The sequence below is a fragment of the Peromyscus maniculatus genome, chromosome 22 (genome assembly GCF_049852395.1).
Source record: "Peromyscus maniculatus bairdii isolate BWxNUB_F1_BW_parent chromosome 22, HU_Pman_BW_mat_3.1, whole genome shotgun sequence".
NCBI lineage: Eukaryota > Metazoa > Chordata > Mammalia > Rodentia > Cricetidae > Peromyscus > Peromyscus maniculatus.
In genome coordinates, this window is record NC_134873.1 from 9,319,580 (window position 1) to 9,344,364 (window position 24,785).

Here is a 24,785-nt window from a genome sequence, read left to right on the forward strand (position 1 = left end):
TTACTTTTTAAAAATTTTGTCTGTGGTAGTAATGTGGTGTACCACAGCAAGTGTGTGAAGGTCAAAACACAACTTGTAGGAGTTGGTTGTCACCTTCTGTTCTCTCCGTGAATATTCCAGGGATCGAATTCAGGTCATCAGACTGGATCGCAAGCCACCTGAGCCACCTCGCCAGCCCACACTTGCAACTTTAATTCATGTAGGTGGATTAAGGGAGAGAAAAACAGACGGAAAGAGGAGGGATGGATGGATGGGTGAATGGATGGATGGATGGGTGGGTGGGTGGATGGATGGATGGGTGGGTAGATGGATGGGTGGGTGGATGGATGAGAGGATGGATGGGTAGATGGATGGATGGGTGGATGGATGGATGGATGGATGAGTAGATGAGTGGATGGATGGATGGATGGATGAGAGGATGGATGGATGGATGGATGGATGGATGGATGGATGGATGGGTGGGTGGATGGGTGGGTGGATGGATGAGAGGATGGATGGATGGATGGATGGATGGATGGATGGATGGATGGATGGATAATGGATGGATGAGTGGATGGATGGATGGTGGATAGATGGATGGTGGATAGATGGATGGGTGGGTGGATGGATGGATGGGTGGATGGATGAGTGGATGGATGGGTGGATGGATAGATGAATGAGTGGATGGATGGATGAGTGGATGAGTGGATGGATAGATGGATGGATGGATGGATGGATGGATGGATGGATGAGTGGATGAGTGGATGGATAGATGGATGGATGGATGGATGGATGGATGGGTGGATGGATGGATGGATGGGTGGATGGATGGATGAGAGGATGGATGGGTAGATGGATGGATGGGCGGATGGATGGATGGATGGATGGATGGATGGATGGGTGGATGGGTGGGTGGATGGGTGAGTGAATGGGTGGATGGATGGGTGAATGAATGGGTGAGTGGATGAGTGAATGGATGGAAGTGATTGAATGGGTTGAGTGGATAGTTGGTGGGTGAGTTAATGGGTTGTTGAAAGGATGGATGGGTGAATGAATGATAGCTGTGTGGATAGATATTTTCAAGATTATACCAAACCCCTCACACACAGAAGCTAATTATAATCAACAGAAACCCCAGGAGGTAAGAAAATTTTATTTACAAACAGTGTTTGAATAGCAACACCAGGAAACATCACAGAAAGTTAATACTATGGAGCAGAAAGTCAGACTTTGGCATTTCTATCTCTGTACTCTTAGCCACTGTAGAAACCACCCTTGCTCAGGAGCCTTCCCTCTTAGTGCCTAGGATGGTCACCATGCTCCCCTCTCACAACCCTGTTCCATGATGTCACCCAGGTTGGCCCTCTATTTTCCTCCCTCATGGCCCATGTGTTTGCCACCATGCCCTGAGTGTACACGGTGATTCAAAGAGGAATATATATATATACATACACACATGGAGGTGGAGCCTACAATGTTCTCTAGGATCCTCCCTACTTTCCAAGAACATGGTCACGACCCAAGTTGAATCTATAACACTCATAAATAGTCCCAGATGTGCAAGATGCCAGAGAGCAAGCATCATGCTTCAAGTAGGTACTGTATCAGACACACATCTACCCATTCACCCATCTATGCACCACCCCATCAATGGCCGTGGAGAAGCTCTGGTTCCTCAAGCAGAAGGAGGTCATGGGCCAGTTATGCAGCACACCAGGCAGCCCCTGCCCCTCAGTCACCAAGCTAGTACTCAGAGCCACGAGAAAGGTTATCTTGTGGCCACAGAGCTGGGCAGAGAGTGTGGATGAGGGAGGGAGACGTGACCGCAGGTGTCCCAGCTGAAGTCCTGGTCCTCCATCCTCACAGCACAGGAGACTGATGGTCAGAAAGCAGAGACTCCATGGGCTCAGCAGCTCTTGTCATTGTCCTGGACCTCCACATAGGGTAGCCCGATGAACCAACTGTCCCGGGGCCAGTAGTGGACTTTGAGGGTTTCACCTGGCATCTCATACTTGGCATCCACCAAGGCCATGGTCACAATACCATAAGGGAAGGTGAGGCTTATGAGGACATGCCTGTGGGTAAGGGAAGGGTGGTGAGAAATGAAGAGATGCCCGGCCCACTCTTCTTGGATTCTCATGGATACTGAGTAATATCTATATTTCCAGACTGCTGGGTGTAACCTCACCCCACCACCTCCACATCCCAGTATCTGGGTCTTGTTCTTCCCCTCCTACACCCCAGACCTCCACTCCAAGCTCTGGCATCTGATCTCTCACTTGGGGGTCTTGGGATCCAAAAAGGGTGTTTTACCAAATGCTATGCAGGTAGAAGAAGTGAATCCGCTGCCAGAAACTGCAAAGTACACGGTCGCTGATCCAGCTGGTCAGCGCAGCAGCCCATAAGATCACAGACATCTCAATCAGATGCCGAAGATCCCCATTGCTGGTCCTGGAGACAAAGAGAATGGCTGGGTTGGGGTTATGTGGGTGGATGGAGGGACAGAAGGACAGGTGGATGCATGCATGCATGGATGCATGGATGGATGCATGCATGCATGGATGCATGGATGGATGGATGCATGCATAGATGGGTGAATGGATGTGTAGATGGATGGGTGGGTGGGGTAGGTGGATGGGTGGGTAGATAGATGGATGGGTGGGTGGGTGGACGGATGGGTAGATGGACAATGGGTGGGTAGTTGGTTGGATGTGTGGGTGGATGGTTGGTTGGATGTGTGGGTGGATGGTTGGTTGGATGGATGGATGGATGGATGGATGGATGGATGGATGGATGGATGGATAGATGGATGGGTGGATGGGTGGGTAGATGGGTGAGTATGTGAGTGGATGGGTAGTCATCCAAATGGATGAGTGGGTGGATGGTAGATGGAGGACAGGATTGATGGGTGCATTTATACTAATTCCTCTATCCGAGAGATGCATCTCATAGGTTGGGAGAGGGATGAAGCAAAAGTCATGTTTTCTAGGGAATTGGCTTGCTGTGGGTTAGCTCTGAGGTGTCCCCCAAAGCCCCTTGTGTTAAAAGATCTGTCTTCACTGAGCGATGGTGGTGCATGCCTTTAATCCCAGCACTTGGGAGGCAGAGCCAGGTGGATCTCTGTGAGTTCAAGGCCAACCTGATCTACAGAGCGAGATCCAGGAAAGGCACCAAAACTACACAGAGAAACCCTGCCTCAAAAAACAAAAACAAAACAAAACAAAAGATCTGCCTTCACCTCCACTCTGTAGGGAGGCGATGAAAGACTTGGGGCCCAGATGTGGTCTTTAGGTCACTTATAATGTGTTCTTGAAGGGGATTGTGGGAACTCCAGTCCCACTGACACAAGTCAGTAGGGTCAACCAATCAGTATCCAAACCTCTAAAACAGTCAGCCCAAACAGCAAACAGACAAACGGACAAAAACAATTAGCCCAAACCAGGCACAGAAAGACACATTTGTCATCCCAGAACCTGGGAGGATGACTGCTTTTTTGGAGGCAAATCTGAGCTACATAGACACAGCCCTCTCTGTCTCTTACTCTCTCCATCTCGCTGCCTCTCTTTCTGTTCTCTCTGTCTCTGCCTCCTTCTGCATCTGTCTGTCTGTCTGTCTGTCTGTCTGTCTCTCTCTCTCTCTCTCACACACACACACACACACACACACACACACACACACACACACCATATCTGCCTGTATGTTCCAAGCTTGCTTCAAACTCCTAGGCTACACTAATCCTCTTGTTTAGCCTCCCAGGTACCTGGGACTATACAGGTCTATGCCCTGTGGGGTCATGTGGGACTAATCTTAACTCGTCATACTGTCTCAGCTATGTTACAGTAGCAGCAGAAAGCTGACAATGGTGCCTACTGTGTGCTAATAGCTGATACTAAGGTGTGTGTGTGTGTGTGTGTGTGTGTGTGTGTGTGTGTGTGTGTATGACATAGTGCAGTGCATTTTCTGGTGGCCATGTCTTGAGACAACTCAAGATCAGAATCTAGGTTCCCAGTCAGCAGAGTCAAATCCCACTCCCCAGGAGAAGAATATTCTAGAAATGAATGAGAAAGCCATCCTTTATCAATAGACATACAGGCTCTATTCACCTCATGGTAAAGCCATTCACTGCATTCTTTGACTAGTGGCTTCCAGTTGACTTGACCAATGATATCTACGTCACTTTGGATGATGGCTTCCAGTTGGCTTGACTAACGGTTTTTCCTTGTGCGGCTCTATGGTTCTTGGCATGGCCAATGGCTTCTAATTGACTTGTAGTTTATAGTATGTGATCTATGCTTGGAATTACACTTAGGAGTTCTGGATGGCTTGACCTATGGATTTTAGTTGGCTCAACCTATGGTACACAGTCAGTTCAAACTATTTTATGCAATTGGCTTGATCTATGGAACATAGTCAGTTTGACGTATTGTACACAGTTGGCTTAACCTATGGATTTCAGTCAGCTTGATCTATGGTTCACTGTTGGCTTGACCTATGGTTCACACTTGATTTGACCTACATAGTTCACTGTTGGTTTGACCTACATAGTTCACTGTTGGCTTGACTTAGGGTTCCCTCTTGGCTTGACCTGTGGTTCACTGTAGGCTTGACCAATAGTTTCCAGTGTGGTGGGCCAGTGATTTCTGCTGGGATTGGCCAATGATTTCCAGTTGGCTTGGCCAATGTGACATCCCAGCAGGAACTGGAAGGATTGGATCAGGGCCTTGTGCTATGGAGTATTATTTTAAGATGTGTTGCATTTGTTTATGTTGCATTTGTTTAACTCTGTGAAGCTGTGTTACTTGCCTGTCTAGATCATCTTGTGGTCTAATAAGGAGCTGAACAGTCAATATTGAGGCAGGAGAAAGAATAGGTGGGGCTGGCAGACAGAAAGAATAAATAGAAGGAGAAATCTGGGAAGAAAAGAAGAAGGAGTGAGAGGAAGAGGAGGATGCTAGGGTCCAGCCACACAGCCACACAGCCATACAGCCAGCCACGGAGTAAGAGTGAAGGTGAGATATCCAGAAATAAGAAAAGGAAAAAGTCCAGAGGCAAAAGGTAGACAGGATAATTTAAAGTTAAGAAAAGCTGGCAAGAACCAAACCAAGCTAAGGCCAGGCACTTATAATTAAGAAGAAGTCTCCATGTGTGATTTATTTGGGAGCTGGGTTGTGGGCCCCCCAAAAGAGCTAAGAGTAAAAAAACCAACAACAGCATCCCTGTAGAAAGACACTCTCCTTCGCCACCTCCCTGTGTCTTCTCAAGCCAACTGTCCCAGCAGCTGGAGGCCAGAATCTCTGCCAAGGAGGTGCTGCCCCTGAGGATTACTCACTACCATTATTCAACTCATTATTCAAGTTAGTTTAGTTGTGTTTAGGTTACGTTTTCATTTCGAGACCAGGTCTCACAATGTATCTCAGGCTGCCCTTGAACTCACCATGTAGCCCAGGCTGGGCTGAAACCTCCTACCTCAGGATCCTGCGCTTCCCAGCTCCCTTTCCAATTTCACAATTGCTCCCTGTCGCCCCAACCCCAGTACCCTTGTCTCAGGTACCCAACACTCAGAGAGTCTCACCCATCAGCACAAGGATCCAGCCCCACTCTCAGGAATTTTATTCACTCTGCCCTTTCTTTTTGTAAACAATCTCTTTTTTAATAAGTGTTTATCACTGGCTCTGTTGAGTAGCCCTGAATCACTAAGGGCCAGCATGAGTTACAAAACATAGCCATCACGGCTCTCGCTCAGCGGTGGAGCGACTGACTTGTGTGTTCAATCCCCAGCACTTGGGGCAAGGGGAATGGAACTATAATTATCAAAAAAGGTTAAACTCTGCTTTAATACAGGGGCAGGCAGAGGCAAGAGGACCTCTGTGAGTTCAAGGCCAGCCTGGTCTACATAGAGAGTTCCAGGGCAGCCTGGGCTACACAGGGAAACCCCGTGTCAAAACAGAGAACCAAACAACAAACTTATGGAAGGGAACAAACATCTTAAGGAAACGGAGGACAAGCTGTGAGCTGGATGTGGCGGCGCACACCTGTATGGCCAGGAGGGAGGACGAACAGGAAGGAGTTCAAGGTCCTTCTCTGCTTCACAGCCAGTCCCGGTGCAGTGTGGGTCCATGAAACCCCCAAACTAAAAATTAAAATAAGACAGGCTCTGGGCTGCTGAGACGGCTCAACAGGCCGAGGCACTTGCCGCTAACTGACAACCCCAGTTTGATGGACAGGACCCACACCGCGGAAGGAGAGAACTGACACTGCTTGACCTCCGACCCCCACACATCGCCGCGATGCGCAGAAATAAAAATGAGTAAATGAATGTATAGCACGTTTTAAGGCGGACTGTGTTTGCAGGCACACAGACCGCCTTGAAGCCCTTCCTGTCAACGGGTCAACATGGGGAATGGGCGCCCCCTGCAGGAGGCTGGAGTCGGGGAACACCGCTCAGAACACTGGAGAACAGCACGGGACTCCGAGGGAGAACCAGGCCCTTCTCCTAGGCAGCTGCAACCACCACTCGCTTTCTAAAAAGCATCAACAATTGCTTCTTTATGGTGCTGGGAGTAGAACCCACACACGACTACATGTTAAGTAGGGGCTTTACACGAGCACCCAGCCCCTCACTGGGGATTCTAGGCGGGGCTCCACCCTGACCACGCCCCCAGACCCTCACTGGGATTCTAGGCGGGGCTCCACCCCTGACCACGCCCCCAGCCCCTCACTGGGGATTCTAGGCGGGGCTCCACCTCTGACCACGCCCCCAGCCCCTCACTGGGGGATTCTAGGCGGGGCCCCACCCCGACCACGCCCCCAGCCCCTCACTGGGGATTCTGGGCGGGGCTCCACCCTGACCACGCCCCCAGCCCCTCCCTGGGGATTCTAGGCGGGGCTCCACCCTGACCACGCCCCCAGCCCCTCACTGGGGATTCTGGGCGGGGCTCCACCCTGACCACGCCCCCATCCCCTCACTGGAGATTCTAGGCGGGGCTCCACCCCTGACCACGCCCCCAGCCCCTCACCGGGGATTCTAGGCGGGGCTCCACCCCGACCACGCCCCCAGCCCCTCACTGGGGATTCTGGGCGGGGCTCCACCCTGACCACGCCCCCAGCCCCTCACTGGGGATTCTGGGCGGGGCTCCACCCTGACCACGCCCCCAGCCCCTAGCACTCACTTCTTGTACTCTTGGTGCACAATGTAGACAATGTGTATGGCGATGCTGTTGAGGGCGTATGCATTGATCGTGGGCTTCACAAACGTCAAGAAGGTGCTGATTACAGTGGTCAAAATTACAAAGCAGCTGAAGTAGTACCTGAGGGAGGGACGGGATGGGCAGGTGTCTCAGGGGTGCTGGAGGATTCAGTGAGGTCACTTTGAGAAGCCAAAATGGATTTGACAAACCAAGAACTCTGGGGAGTCCAGCTGGGCTCAGGAGGAGCCTCTGAGTTTGCTCAGGTCTGCTCAGGAAGGACAGGGTTCAAGAGAACCCAGGGGTACCAGACCAGAACTAAAGGGAGCCTGAAGTGGGCTGGGAGGATGAAGAGGGAGTCAGAGGATTCAAGAGGCCCGGTAAGGTCAGGTGAGGGGTTCAGGGAAGCTTGGAGATAGGGAACAGGTATTGCATAAGGATTGTGAGGGTTCCTTGCACGGGTTCCTAGAATTCCCCTCCCTGCAGGTAGCCTAGAATTAGGAAAAGCTCCCTGACTTTCCAGGTGGTAACGGGACAGGTATGTGCAAGCCTAGGTAAGTCATAAAAGATCTTCAGAAGATTCTCGGGTGGCCTGGGGGTAGGAAGGGACTTGAAGCTCTCTCAAATGGTCCCAAGTTGAGGATCCGGGGTAAGGGGAGGCCACACGGGGTCCACAGAGGGGCGCCCCTGCTCTACCTGCTCCCCTTGATGAACTTGGGGAAGTAGCAGCGCGGCATCCACACGCTGTAGCTACTGGCCAGCAACCACAGGATGGAGATCTCATCCAGCAGCTGCCCCACGAAGCTGAGTGTCATGTGGAAATACATGGAGAACAGACCTGTGGGGAGGCGGAGGCAAGCAGAGGCTATGAGAGGCACCGTTGTTTCCGCAACGCTTCCACGGCTTCACACACCAGCACATACCTATGACCATGAAGAGGACTGAGACTCCGTAGACGGCCCAGGTACGCTTCTGAGCGTAAGGATGCATGAGGAACATCATGAGGGGTCCGAAGATGAGGAAGAACACATTGCTGAACTGCAGGAGAAGCGAGAACCGAGCTGGTTAGATGGGAAAAGGGCAGGAGCTCCCACCCACCGAGGGCTCACCCGTAGCTGCTCCATCATCTGGGCTGTCCAGGAACGAACCAGGATTTGTCCCTCACTCAAATGTCAACATCCCAGAACATCTTCCTGATTTTAGTTTTGTTTTTTGAGGCAGGGTCTCATGGTATGACTCTGACTGTCCTGGAACTTGCTGTTAGACCAGGCTAGCCTCAAACTCAAAGAGGTCAACCTGTTTCTGCCTCTTGAGTAGTCGGATTAAAGGTGTGTGCCAGCCCTCACCTCATTTTAAAAAAAGTTATTCATTAGTATTATTGGCCTTTAATCGTAGCACTCAGGAGGCAGAAACAGGTTGATCTCTGTGAATTCAAAGCCAGCCAAATTCATCTACATAGAGAATTCCAGGTAGCCAGGGCTATACAGTGAGACTCTGTCTCAAGAAACAAACAAAAACAATCATCATTGTTACTAATGAAATCCTGAACCTTTAATGGACTACTAGAAAAGAGCTCCACCCTGACCACGCCCCCAGCCCCTCCCTGGGGGATTCTAGGCAGAGGCTCTTCCTCTAAGCCAGTTCATTGACTCCCCCTGATCCTGGCTATCCTTGGGCCATCAATAGCTCCTTCATTCCATCCATTATTCTGTTGGTTCTTTCATTTGCTTGGTGAGGGACCCACTGAGGACCCACTAAACCTTAGTTTATATGTTCTCCCCCACTTTCCCCTTAGAGGGAAATTCTAAATTTGTGGGCTCTGTAGCTGTGGATTAAAAATATTCAGGACAGGCATGGTGGCTCACGCCTTTAATCCCAGCCCTCAGGAGGCAGAGGCAGGTGAATCTCCGAGTTTGAGGACAGCCTGGTCTACAGAGTGAATTCCAGACATGCCAGGCTACACAGTGAGATCCTATTTCAAAAACCAAAATATATACATGCATTTAGGAAATGTTCAATGTGGTGATACATGCCTGTAATCTCACAGATCTGGAGGCTGAGGCAGGAGGACTGCCAGGAGTTCCAAGTCATCCTGGGCTGCAGTGTAGGACCCTGTTAACGAGGACTATGGGGGTCCAGCCCCTCGATAGTCCCCTCCCAGGGTCCGCAGAAGGCTCTATCAACCAGCAGAGAATCTTTAGGGTCGGTAAATCAGTCTACGCACTCAGAGTTCTTTGATCCATTCGCTTTAATTCCTCTGGCATAACATCCTTTATACACAGCTTCAGTTCTGTTCTCATGTCTAGCTCCTTTCTTGCCTGATTTCTCTCTGTATTTATCTACTGTCCCCTCTATGTTCTATCTTAATTCCTTCATCTAGTTCTGTCCCTTCTAGGTTCTCATCTATCTAGTTCTTTCCCCTATCAGCTCCTCTCCTGTCTCCTTCTCTCTCATCTGGCTCTTCCTCATCTTGTTCTTCCCCATCTGGCTCTTCCTCATCTTCCATCTCGTTCCTCTAGTCCTCTCTTTTAGCTCTTCAATCTAGTTTTTCCCCATCTCAGCTTGTTCCTCTCAAGTTCTTACCCATCTCGTTCTTCCATTCTCTTCTCTCTTCTCCCCTCCCATCCTCTGCTTTACAGTTATATATCTCCCCAAAATCACGATCCTCCCCTCCACCCAGGACACTCAGCCTGAACTTCCTCAGGCAGTGATTGTCCGCTATCAGGATCAAATGGAGGGTTGATAAGAATTACAAAGAGGGGCACTAGTTGTTAATTACCATTTGTGACCCAAAGGGGAAGTGACTAATGAATTAACTAAAGGCTAAATATGGGTAACATCTAAGAAGAGGGATCTTACGTGCACAACTATAACCTTAAATGTGTTTGGTAAAGGATGTTAAAAATCTATAAGTTGCTAGGTCAATGGGAGAAAATAAAACTGTCTTCTTTTTTCCTGTGGCTCCTATCTGTTCAAGCTGTCTGCCGTTTACTGCAGGGTGGGGGAAAGTGTGCTCAGTCTCTAGGCAACCTGTGTACAGCTAGATGCCTCTGGTGATACAGGGAGGTTTGAACTGGGAGTTCTGGCTGAGCATAGCTGTTAGCACAGAAGTTTATCTAAATATTCCTAGAAGTGGTTAGGTAAGTAGTTAGAGGTCTATAAAGTTAGTAAGGCTGTAAGAAAGAAGGGCCTAAGCTAAATTGTGTAAAACTATTACTTAGTGTCCACCTGGCCTAGGCGGTGTCCTCTTGTGAATTTACTGTAAGTCAGGAGACTTGTACGTGGGCTGCTATCACTTGTTAGTCCTTGGAAGTTGGGCGCCCCCCTGGGTGGTGTCTCCTTGTGGAATTTAAGTCAGGTGGGCTGTTATCATTGTTAGTCTTTGGCAGTTGGGCGTCCACCTGGGTGGTGTTTCCTGTAGTCCTTGAAAGTGGCTAAGGGAGATAACTGGTTCCAGAGAAAGCCTTTCCTGAGGCTGTTCTCCAAATACCTGGAATGTGTATGTCCAGAGAGTGATCAGTCTACACTGTTAGTCCTTCTTAGGGGAAAGTCAATTGGGAAAACTATGAAGGCACACATGATTTTCATAACAGAATACAGCTGATATATAACAAGCCAAGTAACACCAAAAACTCCTTGGGATTTGGCTTCCTCTGGAGGAATTCCCTGATCCCTCCAGGTAGTGACTTTGCCATAACCAGCTGAGTTCTTATGATATATTTCTGCGGCCCGCAAGACCCTGTCATGGTGTAAGACCCTGTCTCCAACAGAGAGACAAGCAAAATGCAGCAGTACCTGTGCACAGCATCCGTCTTGTCTAAGGAGAAGGTTATCTAAAGAATAATTAAAGACTGGGGAATCGCCCGGGCTCTAAACTAACATTACACCATTGTGTAAAAGGGACCTAAGGGCCAGCAAGAGGGCTCAACAGGTAAAGTTGCTTGCTGCCAAGCCTGGAACCTGAGTTAGATTCCTGGAACCCACTCAGTGGCGGGACAACCGACTCCCACAGACTCTCATTTGATGCTCCCACCAGCATGCATTCCCTACTACAAAGCCTGAGAGCCAAAATAAACTCTTAGATTGCTTTTGCCAAGTATTTTGCTACGGCAGGTAACCACACAAGTTCTCCACAACCATCCTCCCTTCTTCCCTCTTAGGTAAACAGTGAAGTGCCTCGGTCATGTACAAGGTAAATCCTAGAGACTAATAACACCTTAGCCACACTGATCTGAGTCCCTGATTTCTTCTATTGTAGCAAAAGTACTTGTCAGACTCCCTTGCAGCTACACACAGTCATGTGACTTGATTTTGGCCAATGAGATGCAGGTATAACCATTGCTTCCAGGCTGTGTTTCTAAAGGTAAAGGGGTTGCCCTGTCACTCTCCACTTCCTCTTCCTCCCCTCCACTTCCCTCTTTTTTCCCTTCTCTTCTGTTTCCTCTCTCTTTCCTTCCTTCCTTCCTTTGTGGGACAGGGTCTCACTCAGTAGCAAAGCAAGCCTTCCAACTCAGCCTCCTGAATGCAGATGTTACAGATGCGCACCACCATGTGAGTATGAATGGCAGAGCAGAAAGGTAGAAATGGGCTGTCAGAGGGCTGAGTGGGTGAAGGTGCTTGCCACCTAGCCTGTCCAATATGGGATGTCCTTCTGTATGCCGCAAATATGTGTTTATTGGTTGATGAATAAAGCTGCTTTGGCCTATAGCAGGGCAGAATATAGCTAGGTGGGAAAGCCAAACTGAATACAGGGAGAAAGGTCAAGAGAGACACCAGCCAGCTGCCAGAGGAGCAAGATGTATTAGAACAGAGGTAAAGCCATGAGACATGTGGGAGAACATAGATTAATAGAAATGAATTAATTTAAGTTGTAAGAGCTAGTTAGTAATAAGCCTGAGCAATAGGCCAAACAGTATGTAATTAATATTAAGCCTCTGAGTGACTATTTTAAAAGCCGCTATGGGACTGGACAGGACAGAAGAAACTGATTACAACTGTCTATCTAGGTTCCATCACCAGGACCCTACATGATAGAAGAAGAAAACTGACTCATGAAAGCAGTCCTCTGGCCTCCATATTTCATGCTGTGGTACATGCAAATGTGCACACGCGTAAATTAATAAAGAAGGAATCGAGCAGTGGTTTTGTTTTATTTTCCTTAGTGCTATGAGACAGCTCAGAATGACCTTGAACTCATGATCCTTCTGCCTCCATCTCACAAGTGCCAGGATGGAAAGTGGATCCACCATGCCTGGCTGAACCAAGCAATTTGATGGTGTTTTTGAGTTGCAAAAAATCTTCAGTTCTAGAACCATCTACTTAAGGCTGGAGAGATGGCTCATCAGTTAAGAGCATAGCCTCAAGAGACTTTTGTCCTCGCACCCACATGGCGACCCACAACCATCTGTGACTCCAGTTCCAGGGGATCTGATGCCCTCTTCTGGCCTCTATGGGTACTGCATGCACAAGGTGCACATAACATCATGCAGACAAAACATTCATACATATAAAACAAAATAAATAAATCTACAAAATCTAGAACTATCAAGCCGGGCGGTGGTGGCAGCAGCAGCAGCAGCAGCAGCAGCAGCAGCAGGCACACACCTTTAATCCCAGCACTCAGGAGGCAGAGCCAGGCAGATCTCTTTGAGTTTGAGGCCAGCCTGGTCTACAGAGTGAGATTCAGGACAGGCACCAAAACTACACAGAGAAACCCTGCCTCAAAAAACCTAAATAAATAAATAAATAAATAAATAAATAAATAAATAAATAAATAAATAGATCTAGAACTATCTACTTCCAGACCACATTGGAGTTGTGTGTTCTATGCCTTCCTCCATCCCTCTCTGCCTTCCTGTGGTGAGCCAGAGTCTCTCACTGAACCTCTCCATTTCTGCTGGGCCCATAAACTCTCAAGACCCACCAGTCTCCACTCTCCCAGTGCTGGGGTCTCGTGCATACTCAGATATGCCCTGATGTTTATGCAAGTGCTGTGGATTTGAACTCAGGCCCACATGCTTGAGGAGCATGCTTATCCCCGGAGCCGCCTCTGCAGCCCCTGGATGGGCCACAATTAACAGGAACAGGTGCCAAGTCCTGCACAGCCTAGTCCTGGGAACTTGACTGGAGGCATGAGGAAATCAAGACAAGACAGACACACAGACACCTACAGAAAAGCTGGGATCAGGTGGACCACGCCCTCTGATGGAGCTGTACTAGCAACAGCCAAGATACTCAAAGCATTTATTTCATTTGTCGGAATGGAGGAGGCAGGCTCACGATACATAGTTGAGCATCGTAATTTACCTATTTCCCATGGAGGTCTCTGTAAGAGAGCCGTTTCAGGCTGTGGAGATCTCTGAGGAGGGAGCTAAGGTTGCTTGTTTTTGCCCACACTATCAACACCCACACTCAGACCAGCGGAGGACCTTGCCAGTTCCCTGAGTCTCACTCCAGAAGCGTTTGTCATTCCCTTGGATGTGAGGCATTGGGGTGCTTGATATAGCTGCGGTCAAATGCATTCACTCAGAGCTTCCTCTGATCCCTGTGCTTAGGGTCTAAGTGGCATGGGCTCTAATCCTTGCTCCCTTGTTCAGTAACCGTGAAGCTGTGGAATGGTTCCCCTGCATCCACATCTGACCTGTGAAATAGGCACAATCACCCTTAGCATTGCTGACCCAAAGGCCCCAGGACTTACTGGCCTCTGTGGCTACAGTTTCTGTTGGGTTAAGAACACCTGCCAGTCACCAGTCAAGAGCACTGGCTGCTCTCCCAGAGGACCTGGGTTCAATTCCTGGCACCTGCATGACAGCTCACAGTAACTGTGTGTAACTCCAGTATGTCAGTAACTCCAGTTCCAAGGGATTCAACACCTTCCCCTCACACAGACACACGTGTGGGCAAAACAGCAGTGAATATAAATTAAAAAATAAAATAAATATTAAAAGGAAAAGAAGACCTGCCAGCTGTGGAGCTAGCCTGTGATCCAAGCTACTCCAGAAGCCAAGACAGAAGAAATCAAGGTGAAGGGGTGGCCTTAGGGGGCCCAGAGACAGTTTAGTGGGTGAACTCAGGTCATAAGGACTTGAGTTCAAATCCTCAGAACCCATGCAAACCTAGACTCAGCAGTGTGCAGCTGGAATCCTGGTCTCTTATGGAGTGGCGAGAGACAGAGACTAGAGTGTGGTGGTATTGTGTTCCCCAAAATATTGTGTACCTTAATAAACTTATCTGGGGTCAGAGAATAGAAAAGCCACTAGTTAGGCAGTGATAGCACACGCCTTTAATCCTAGCATTCCAGAGACAGAAATCCCTCTGGATCTCTGTGAGTTCAAGGCCACATTGGAAACAGCTAGGCATGGTGACTCATGCCTCTAATCCCAGAAAGCCAGCCTTTAATCCCAGGGAGTGGTGGTAGAAAGCAGAAAGGTATATAAGGCGTGAGGACCAGAAACTAGAAGCATTCGGCTGGTTAAGCTTCAGGCTTTCGAGCAGCACAGTTCAGTTGGGATTCATTCTGGATGAGGACTCAGAAGCTTCCAGTCTAAGGAAACAGGACCAGCTAAGAAACTGGTGAGGTGAGATAGCTGTGGCTTTTTCTGTCTCTCTGACCTTCCAGCATTTCACCCCAATAACTGGCCTCGGGCTTGATTTTTTAATAAGAACTTTGAAGATTCCTGCTACACTAGAGAATCACTGGAAGCGTACCAGCTCGGCGTGGGCAACACAGCAGCAAACAGCAAAGACAGGCACCTCTGAGGAGGGGCAGCAAGGACCGGCACCAGGGCTGGCCCCTGGGTGCACACACGTGCCACAGTGCATGTGTCCCACATCCACACACACGAGTGCACACACACATTCACAAATACATGTATTCCCCGGTGTCTACAGGTGACCTGTGACATAGACATCAGGCCAGTGGGATGGCTGGGCGGGTGAAGGCGCTTGCTGCCAAGCTGGTGACCTGAGCTTGGTCCCTGGAGCCCACATGGTGGAAGGAGAGAAGCAGCTCCTGAAAGCTGCCCTCTGACGGCCACACGCACACCAGGGCATGTGCACACACACACACACAGACACACACAGACACACACACACAGACACACAGACACACACACAGACACCACACACACACACACACACACCACACACAGACACCACACAGACACACAGACACACACACAGACACACAGACACACACACCACACACAGACACACACACACACACCACACACAGACACACACACACACACAAATCAATAAATTTTATTTTAAAATAATAATTTAAAAATTTTAAAAATACATCCATACTCATGCAAGCAGGTGGGTCATGAGATAAGAGAAAATTGATCTGAAAATGAAGAGGACTGGTTGGGAAGAGGGGGAGGACCCACAGGAGTGGAAGCGGGGGCGGGAGAGGATGAAGGGGCGGAGGTCAGACTATGCTGTGTACATGTATGAAAGTGCTACAGTGGAACCCATTACGACAGATGATTGACATCTGATACCAAAAAAACAAGGCTGAGACATTATGCAGAGAGGGAGAGAAAGAGAGGAGAGAGAGAGAGAGAGAGAGAGAGAGAGAGAGAGAGAGAGAGAGAGACCTTAGAACACACAGCTCTAAATGGGAGGTCTCTATCAAATCCTTTCTCCTCAGAACTCAGGGAACCCCATGGAAGAGGAGGCAGTGTGAGCCAGGAGTGATGGAGGACACCAAGAGAGCAAGGCCCTCTGAATCAACTGAGCAAGGCGTATATGAACCCAAGCCCAAGACCTTTTCAGGTCTGCACCAGGTCCTCTGCATACGTGTTATGGCTGTTAGCTTAGTATTTTTACAAGGCTCCTGAGTGTGTGAATAAGCAGGTCTCTGACTCTTGTGTCTGCTCTTGGGCTCTTTTCTTCCTGTCAGTTTGTCTTGTCCAACTTCTTGTGACAGTTTTTGTTTTTATCTTTTTGTTTGTTTGATTTTTTTTTTTTTTTTGGTTTTTCGAGACAGGGTTTCTCTGTGTAGCTTTGCGCCTTTCCTGGAACTGGCTTTGGAGACCAGGCTGGCCTCGAACTCACAGAGATCTGCCTGCCTCTGCCTCCCAAGTGCTGGGATTAAAGGCATGTGCCACCACCGCCCGGCTTTGTTTTGTTTTGTTTCAAGAGAAAGTTTTTCTGTATAGCCTTGGCTGTCCTGGAACTTGCTATGTAGACCAGGCTAGCCTCAAACTCAGCGCCACAACCTCTGTTTTTTGTTTTGTTTTGTTTAAATTGTTTTTTGAGAGAAAACTTTAAATTAGATTAGATGAGTAGGGAGGAGGAGAGGATCTGGAAGAACATGGGGGAGGGGAAGAGTATAATCAAAATATATTTAAATTTAAAAATTCATTTAAATAATAATTTAAAAAAAAACACAATGTGGTAGAGCACAACTTTAGTCCCAGCCTGAGAGGCAGAAGCAGGCAGATCCCTGTAGGGCAGCCAGGATTACAGGCCAGTTTCACATCAGTCTGCTTTCTCTGCTGTGATGAATAAATACCATGACTGAAAGCAGCCTGGAGAGCAGATGGCTTATTTCATCATCACAGACTTGTGCCAAGCCTGACGACATCATCACAGACCATCATGAAAGGACATCGGGACAGGACCTCTAGACAGGAACCTGGAGGCAGGAGCTGATGCAGAGGCCATGGAGGGTGCTGCTTACTGACTTGCTCCCCATGGCTTGCTCAGCCTGCTTTCTTATAGAACCCAGGACCAGCAGCCCAGGGATGGCCCCACCCACAGTGGGATGGGTCCTCCCATCAATCTTCAACCAAGACAAAACCCCACAGCTTGCTCACAGATTAATCTGAGGGAGGAATTTTCTCAATTGGAGTTCCATCTTCACAGATGAGCCTAGCTTGTGCCAAACTGATAAACTAACAAGCACAGCTATAATGACTTTGTCATTAAAAAACAAAAGAGAGCGCTAGGCGGTGGTGGCGCACGCCTTTAATCCCAGCACTCGGAGGCAGAGCCAGGCGGATCTCTGTGAGTTCAAGGCCAGTCTGGACTACCAAGTGAGTTCCAGGAAAGGTGCAAAGCTACACAGAGACAGAGAAACCCTGTCTTGAAAAACCAAAAAAAAAAAAAAAAAAAAAAAAGAAAGAAAGAAAGGAAAGAAAAGAAAAAGAAAAAAGGAAAAAAAAGACTCCAAGAAAATGAAAGACTCCAAGCATCTTGGACTACATAACAAGACCCTGTCTCAAAATAGAAGTTGAAAAGAAGACTTCAGGGAATGCTCAGAGGTGGAGTCTCTGCCTAGAATCCCCCCAGTGGGGAGCTGGGGACATGGTCAGGGGGAAGCACTGTTGTTTGTTTTTGCTCTTTTGGGGGGCCCACCACCCAGCTCCCAAATAAACCACACAGAGGCTAATTCTTAATTATAAATGCCTGGCCTTAGCTTGCCTTATTTCTTGCCAGCTTTCCTTAACTTAAATGATCCCATCTACCCTTTGCCTCTGGGCTTTTCCTGGTCTCTTACTTCTGTAAATCTTACTCTTACTCAGTAGCTTGTTGTGTAGCTGGGTGGCTGATGCCTGGAGTCCTCCTCCTTCTCTCACTTCTAGATCTCTCTTCTCCCACATTTCTCCTTCTGTTTATTCTCTCTGCCTGCCAGCCCTGCCTTGTTACTGATTGTTCAGTTCTTTAATAGAGCATCAGGTGTTTTAGACAGGCACAGTAACACAGCTTCACAGAATTAAACAAAAGCAACATAAAAAAAAGTTACACACCTTAAAATAATATTTCCCAACATAGCACCATCTAGAATCCTCCAGTAAGGGTCTGTGGACATGGTCATAGTGGAGCCCCTGCCTAGAATCCTCCAGTGAGGGTCTGAAGGCGTGGTCAGGTGGAGCCCCACAGTGAGGGCCTGGGGGCAGGGGCAGGGTGGAGCTCTGTCTAGAATCCCCCAGTGAGGAGCTGGGGGCAGAGCAGGGGTGTAGCCCTGCCTAGAATCCTCACGTGAGGAGACAGGTGTGTTGTTCAGGCTACAGCCCTTGGCTTTGACGAGGTTATAGTTTTCATATCCAGTACTGTAAACCAATAAACAATCACCATAACAAATCCCACTTACATATATCATTGTGCGTTTGGAGGAAGCAGGGAGCGGTGGTAGGGAGAACCTGTTAAGTCTACTGAGTCAGGGACCGTCTCCAGGACTCACCTTGACACCCTTTGCCCTACATTCTGGTTCCCACAGAGGGCACCTGTCATCTACAACACCCCCGCTCCCCTGACAGGATCACTTGCTCCCATTTATTACCTGCCTGGGGTTGCGGGTTGGGGCGGAGTACCTGGAGGCAGTGCCTGTTTCAGGACAAGACTTACCTGTAGGAATTACCATCGGCGTGGTGGTTTAACAGTCATTAGACACCCTCCCAACCCAGTAGTTAAGCAAGCAGGGCTTTGAATCAGGCTCCCGTGCAGTTTTCTGTTGTGTGACCCTGAGAAAGTAACTAAGTCTCTCTGGGCTTTGTTTCCCTCTTGTTAGAATGTGGAAAGAGTCTCTCATCTCAGGACTCAGAGACTGAGGCTGGAGGATTTTTTTTTCCTGACAGGGTTTCCCTGTGTAGCCCTGGCTGTCCTAGAACTCCTTCTGTAGACCAGGCTGGCCTCAAACTCACAGAGATCCGCCTGGCTCTGCCTCCCAAGTGCTGGGATTAAAGGTGTGTGCCACCACCACCCAGCTTGGGTTCAGACTCTAATAACCCACTTTAAAAAGCCAGGTAGAGAGCTGGAGAGATGGCTCAGAGGTTAAGAGCATTGGCTGCTCTTCCAGAGGTCCTGAGTTCAATTCCCAGCAACCACATGGTGGCTTGAGATGAGATCTTGTACCCTCTTCTGACATAAAGGTGTACATGCAGACAGAACACTGTATACATAATAAATCAATCTTGAGAGAGGAAAAAAAACCCAGGTAGGGGCTGGAGAGATGGCTAAAGGGTTAGAGCTCTGGCCATTCTCCCAGAGAACCCAGGTTCGATTCCAGTACAAGGTGATCGGGGAGTGGTGGAGCACATCTTTAGTCTCAGCACTGGGGAGGCAGAGGCAGGCAGATCTCTATGAGTTCAGGGCCAGCCTGATCTACAGATCGAGTTCCAGGACAGCCAGAACTACATAATGAGACCTTAATAAATAAATAAGCAAGATGGACTTCACCTGACGTTGACTTCTGGCTTACACATGCATATACATGAATACACACACGCACGCACGCACGCACGCACGCCTCTACACACAAGAGACCCAGAGAAGCCTGACTCCATGGGCTGGGGCAGACGCCCCTCACTAGTAATCCTGTAACCCTGGCCTCTTATCTGGGTGTACCCATCTCCATATTTGTCTGTCTGAACTAACCTGTATTCAGTTGTTTTTGCTCCAACAGTGAATCAACAGGAACACAGAGGCTGCAGATAGTGGACCAGAGAGGCCTGGACCTTCATCCTCGGCACACAGCATTCAGGGAAGAGCCAGAGGTAGCCAGCAGTGAGCTGGCTCAGAGGAGGACATGGGGAGAGTATGGTGGATGGCAGCCCACAGCCCCTTCCGCACGTTCCCTGCCCTGGTCTCCAGCTCCTGCCTCCCTGTATTTGCTTGGGCTGTGTGTTCTGTATCTTCACAGTCGCTTGGGACTGGAGCGAGGACGTGTCAGCAATTAGGAGCACTTGCTGAGCTTGTAGGACCCAAGTTTGGTTCCCAGCTCCAATCACACAGCTCACAAGTGCCTGTAAGTCCAGCACCAGGCGGCCAGTGCCTTTTTCTCAAGGCTCCTGGACACATATAGCACACACTCACAGACACAGACACAGACACAGACACACACACACACACACACACACACACACACACACACACACACACACACACGCAGGTAAGTACAGAAATACAGTCCCTGGGAGCCTGGGAGCCTGGGAGCCTGGAAGCTCCCCTAAGCATCCAGGAAACCCAAAGCCAGCAGGCAAACAGGTGCCAACTGCTGTGACTCCCAAGGTCACCCTCTGTCCCACTGAAGCCAGCTCTTCCCCACTCTTGACCTCTGGGCCTCCCCACAGTTCCTCCTTGGCTCTTTCAGCCGGTGTCCATCGGTCATCCAGGTACCCAGCTGCTGCCATGCTGTGCCGCAGGGTCCACAGCTCCCCACGATCTCTGATAAAGCCTCTGGTTTGGCCCTGGTTCCGTCGTCATACGACCGGGTCCAGCTTCTTCAACATTACCAGCCATTTCCCAACAGGTTGTGCTTCCTCACATCACAGCCTTAATGCCACCATCTCTAGTACCTGGCATCCTCCTTCCTCAGTTAGCTATCAGGCACCTCGTACCAAGACACACACACAATTAAAATGTGACTAACAGTGCTCTTGCAAGGGACCTGAGTTTCACTGCCAGCATGAGTGTCAGGCAGCTGATGACCGTAAGTCCAGCTCTGGAGGACCAGACACCTCTGGCTTCCAAGGGCACCCACACTCACATGCACATACCGCCCCCACACACGTGTATACATAATTAATTTTTTTTTTAATTTTTTGGTTACTTTGAGACAGTGTGTTTCTTTACACAGCCTTGGCTGTCCTGGAACTCCCTATGTAAACCAGGCTGGCCTTGAACTCACAGAGATTTTTCACCTGCCTCTGTTTATGGAGTGCTGGGATTAAAAACTTGGTTACCATTCCTGACCAAAATAAGTCTTCCCAAAATGCAATTTAAAAGTTTCTTCAAGAGCCGGGCGGTGGTGGCGCACGCCTTTAATCCCAGCACTCGGGAGGCAGAGCCAGGCGGATCTCTGTGAGTTCGAGGCCAGCCTGGGCTACCAAGTGAGCTCCAGGAAAGGCGCAAAGCTACACAGAGAAACCCTGTCTCGAAAAACCAAAAAAAAAAAAAAAAAAAAAAAAAAAAGAAGGGGCTGGAGAGATGGCTCAGAGGTTAAGAGCACCGACTGCTCTTCCAGAGGTACTGAGTTCAATTCCCAGCACCCACATGGTGGCTCACAACCACCTGTAATGAGATCTGGTGCCCTCTTCTGTATACATAATAAATAAATAAATAAAAAAAAAAAAAAAAAGTTTCTTCAGTGGGCATGGTGGTGCACTCCTTTAATTCTGGCACTTGGTATGTAGAGGCCGGTGGTTTTTGGTGAATATGAGGCCAGCCTGGTCTACATAGTATGTTTCAGGACAGTCAGTGCTATGTATAGTGACCTTGTTTAAAAAAAAATTATTAAGAATAGACAAGAAAGCAGGCAGTGGTGGCACACATCTTTAATCCCAGCACTCAGGAGGCAGAGGCGGGAGGATCTCTGTGAGTTTGAGGCCAGCCTGGGCTACAGAGTGAGCTCCAGGACAGCTGGGACTATAAAGAGAACTATGTCTTGAAAATAACAAACTTATCTTCCCCTTTTATACAGGGTCTCCAGCAGGGCAGGCTGGCCTCCAACTTGCCAAGTAGCTGAGGCGACACTGGGGATAATCCTCCTGCCTCAGTCTCTGGGGTGCGGGGATGATAGGTGCACACCATGATTGGTTTCCTTCCTTCCTCTCCCTTCAGTTTCCACCCTGTCCTGTTGACAGCCTCACACTGTAGCCCAGGCTAGTTTGGAAGTCACCACGCAGGCCAGGTGGCCTAACTCTTGGTAATATCTTCCTGCCTCACCTTGCTGAGGTTGGCAGGCTGGGCCACCACCACACCCGGCTTCTGCCAATAAAGTTTTATTGGCTTACAACCTTATCCAGGCTCATTTACATATTCCCCAGGGCCCTCTGCCTTGGTGCAATAGAAGTAAACTCTGGAAAAAGGCCCAGTTCAGGGCTGGAAAGATGGCTCAGCAGTTAAGAGCACTGATTGCTCTTCCAGAGGACCCAGGTTCAATTCCCAGCACCCACATGGCAGCTCATAACTATCTGTAACTCCAGTTTCAAGGGATCTGGCACCTTCACACAGACATACATGCAGGCAAAACACAAATACACTTGGGAAAAAAAAAAGACCCAGTTCACACACAGCCAGAAACTCTCCCCAGTCAGGTCTGGTCCTCAGACCTCCACACAGGTGAGTGTCCACACACAGAATAGATAAGTTGATAACTAAAATGCACTTGGGAGGTTGAGGTCAGGCGGGGTGAGGGTCTCAAGCCCCAAACAAAATGAAAGAACAAAAGCCAAACAGATTCATGCTGAGGGAAGTTTCACTCTCATTTTGTGAAACACCCGGACTGTGCGTGGAAATGTCCCAGTGGCTGAGGGTGTGAAGTCTCTCTCTCTCCTGGGTTGTGTGGCGACCCTCCAGGTGTGATGGACACTGCTGCGGACTAGGGCTGCTGGGGAGGGGGCGGGGTAGGCAAGATGGACACTTGGGGATGAGAGGCCTAGCCACAGCCAAACCTGACTCAGTACTCTCTCTAGACATCTTTTATAGGGGGACCCTTCATAGTGGACTGAACCGGCCAGAGAATTTTCTGGATCATAAGGGCTTCCTCAAAATCATAAAGAGTAACTGTAGAAACCCAGCCCTCTCTGGTCTCTCCCAAATGGTAGTTTCAAACTGGTCCAATAACCAGATGGAAACTGAGGACCATGGACGGACCACACAGAAACTGGGCCCTCACTGGGGTATTCTAGGCAGGGCTCCACCCTGACCACGCCCCCAGCCCCTCACTGGGGATTCTAGGCAGGGCAGAGATGAGATGACAACCTTCTCTCCTTTCAGCATGTCAGTCCCAGGGATTGAACTCAGGTTGTTGGCAATCGCCTTTACCCCTTGAGTCATCTCACCAACCCTTCTTGCATTTTTGTTGCAAGGAAACACACACACACACATATGCACACACACAAGTGTGTCTTGGATCTTTAAGTAGGAGGCTCGTTCCTAACCTAGCTCAGTCCCCTGAAGTACCTGCTGCACAGTGAGACACCCCTGTCGGCGCCTCCCTGTCTCCCCACGAGGCTGTGTGGATCAGATGAGATTGTGGAGGTGAAAGGTCTGTTCCATGTGCACACGGCAAGCACGGAGTAAAAGCTAGCGTTGGGTGTGGTGGGTGTGAGCTCCCAGTCCCAGCGTTCAGATCCAAACGCCACTGGACACGCATGGCAGCTAGCCTGGGCTGCGTGTTCCAGAACCTGTCTCCAGAAAGGGGAAGTGCTACACTTCCCATGGCTAAGCAACTCTGTTCCAGACAGTGACAGCAAGCTCAAGTAGCCTCTCCTGCCTGCCTGCATCCTTCGAGTTTCTCCAACACCGTCATCGCGTATGAAGCACCGAGAGTTGAGTACTCCCTGCGTTGCGGTGCATCAGGTACAGGAAGATAAAATCTGGAGTGGTTCAAAAAGGATCATGAAAGGGGAAAAGTGGGATGGATCCATCATCCTTGGCTGGGGGGTTGCAGGTAAAGGACAGGCATCCAGCCGGGCGGTGGTGGAGCATGACTTTAATCCCAGCACGCAGAGGCAGAGGCAGGTGAATCTCTGAGTTCCAGGCCAGCCTGGGCTACAGAGTGAGTTCCAGGACAGACGCCAAAGCTACACAGAGAAACCCTGTCTCGGGAAAAAAAAAAAAAAAGGAACAGGCATCCTTACTTCCTCCAGACAGCCTCACTGACTCAAAGAGCCTCCTCTGGGAGTCCTAAAGGCTGCCAGTGCACCCACCATCGCAGCACCATCAGAAATTAGTCTAAAAACCTGCCATTGATCTCAGTTCTATATGAAGGTGGATGAATGAATGGATACAAGCTGATCTGCTTGGCCACACACAGAGACAGCCAACCGCTCAAACGAGATTCCCCGTGGAGGTACTGTGTCTTCATCCAGCATTTTGTAAGCCTACCCCATCCCACCCTTCCCAGAGCCCCTGCCCAGGCCCTCACCGTATTGTAGAACTCAGCCACCAGCTCCGAGTGCTGGAAATTGCTCTCGCACCAATCCACCTCAGAGCTCTGGTAGGCAAAGACGCTGGGCATCTTTGCTCTGCTCTGGTGCTGATGCATGTGTCCCGTGCCTGGCAGAGGCGCGCCAGCTGAGTGAGTGAGCCTAGGAGTGCCCAGCCCAGGCGAGGTGGGGACAGAACAGCTCAGGGCCCCCGGAGCAGGCTAAGAGGAAAAACCTGCTGGGCGGCTCCCCTATTGCACCAGGTAGCCTGGCAGATGTGCACGGTAGGGCACCGAGGCCGCCCTGGGCAGCGGCGGAGAGGGTGGTGCTGTTTGGGTGACAATGAGAAGGGAGGAGGCCACCCAAGCTGGCACTTGAGGGGCAAGACGTGAGGGGAGTGACTTCTTTAATCCTGTGGCAATAAGGGGCTGGAGAGAGCAGCGCCCAGTGGGCAGAGTGCTCTGCTGTCCCAGGCAAAGCTCCGAGGTCTACCCCAGCACCCACAGAACCAGCTGTGGTGCGGACACTTGTCATCCAAAGCTCAGCAGCAGAGGCAGGAGGATGGGGAGTTTAAGGCTGGACTAGGCTTTGGAGACTAGCCTGGTCTCCAAAGAGAAGGTAAAAATCCCGCTGGGGCTCTGGAGAGATGGCTCAGGGGTTAGGAACACCGGCCACTCTTCCAGAGGAGCTGGGTTCAATTCCCAGCACCCACATGGTGGCTCACGGCCATCCATAACTCTGG

The 24,785-nt window shown here is 49.6% G+C and overlaps 1 protein-coding gene across 1 annotated transcript; it reads right to left on the bottom strand.

Annotated features, from left to right (window-relative positions):
- Window positions 1-1,738: 1,738 nt before the first annotated feature.
- Acer1 (alkaline ceramidase 1) lies at window positions 1,739-24,210 on the bottom strand. Its single transcript, XM_006982275.3, has 6 exons — window positions 24,043-24,210; window positions 8,087-8,201; window positions 7,860-8,001; window positions 7,149-7,286; window positions 2,293-2,430; window positions 1,739-2,054 (listed from the first exon to the last, which is right to left on the bottom strand). The coding sequence occupies exons 1-6, from the start codon at window positions 24,160-24,162 to the stop codon at window positions 1,886-1,888; spliced, it is 822 nt and encodes a 273-aa protein (XP_006982337.3). The 5' UTR covers window positions 24,163-24,210; the 3' UTR covers window positions 1,739-1,885.
- Between the last annotated feature and the right edge of the window lie 575 nt (window positions 24,211-24,785).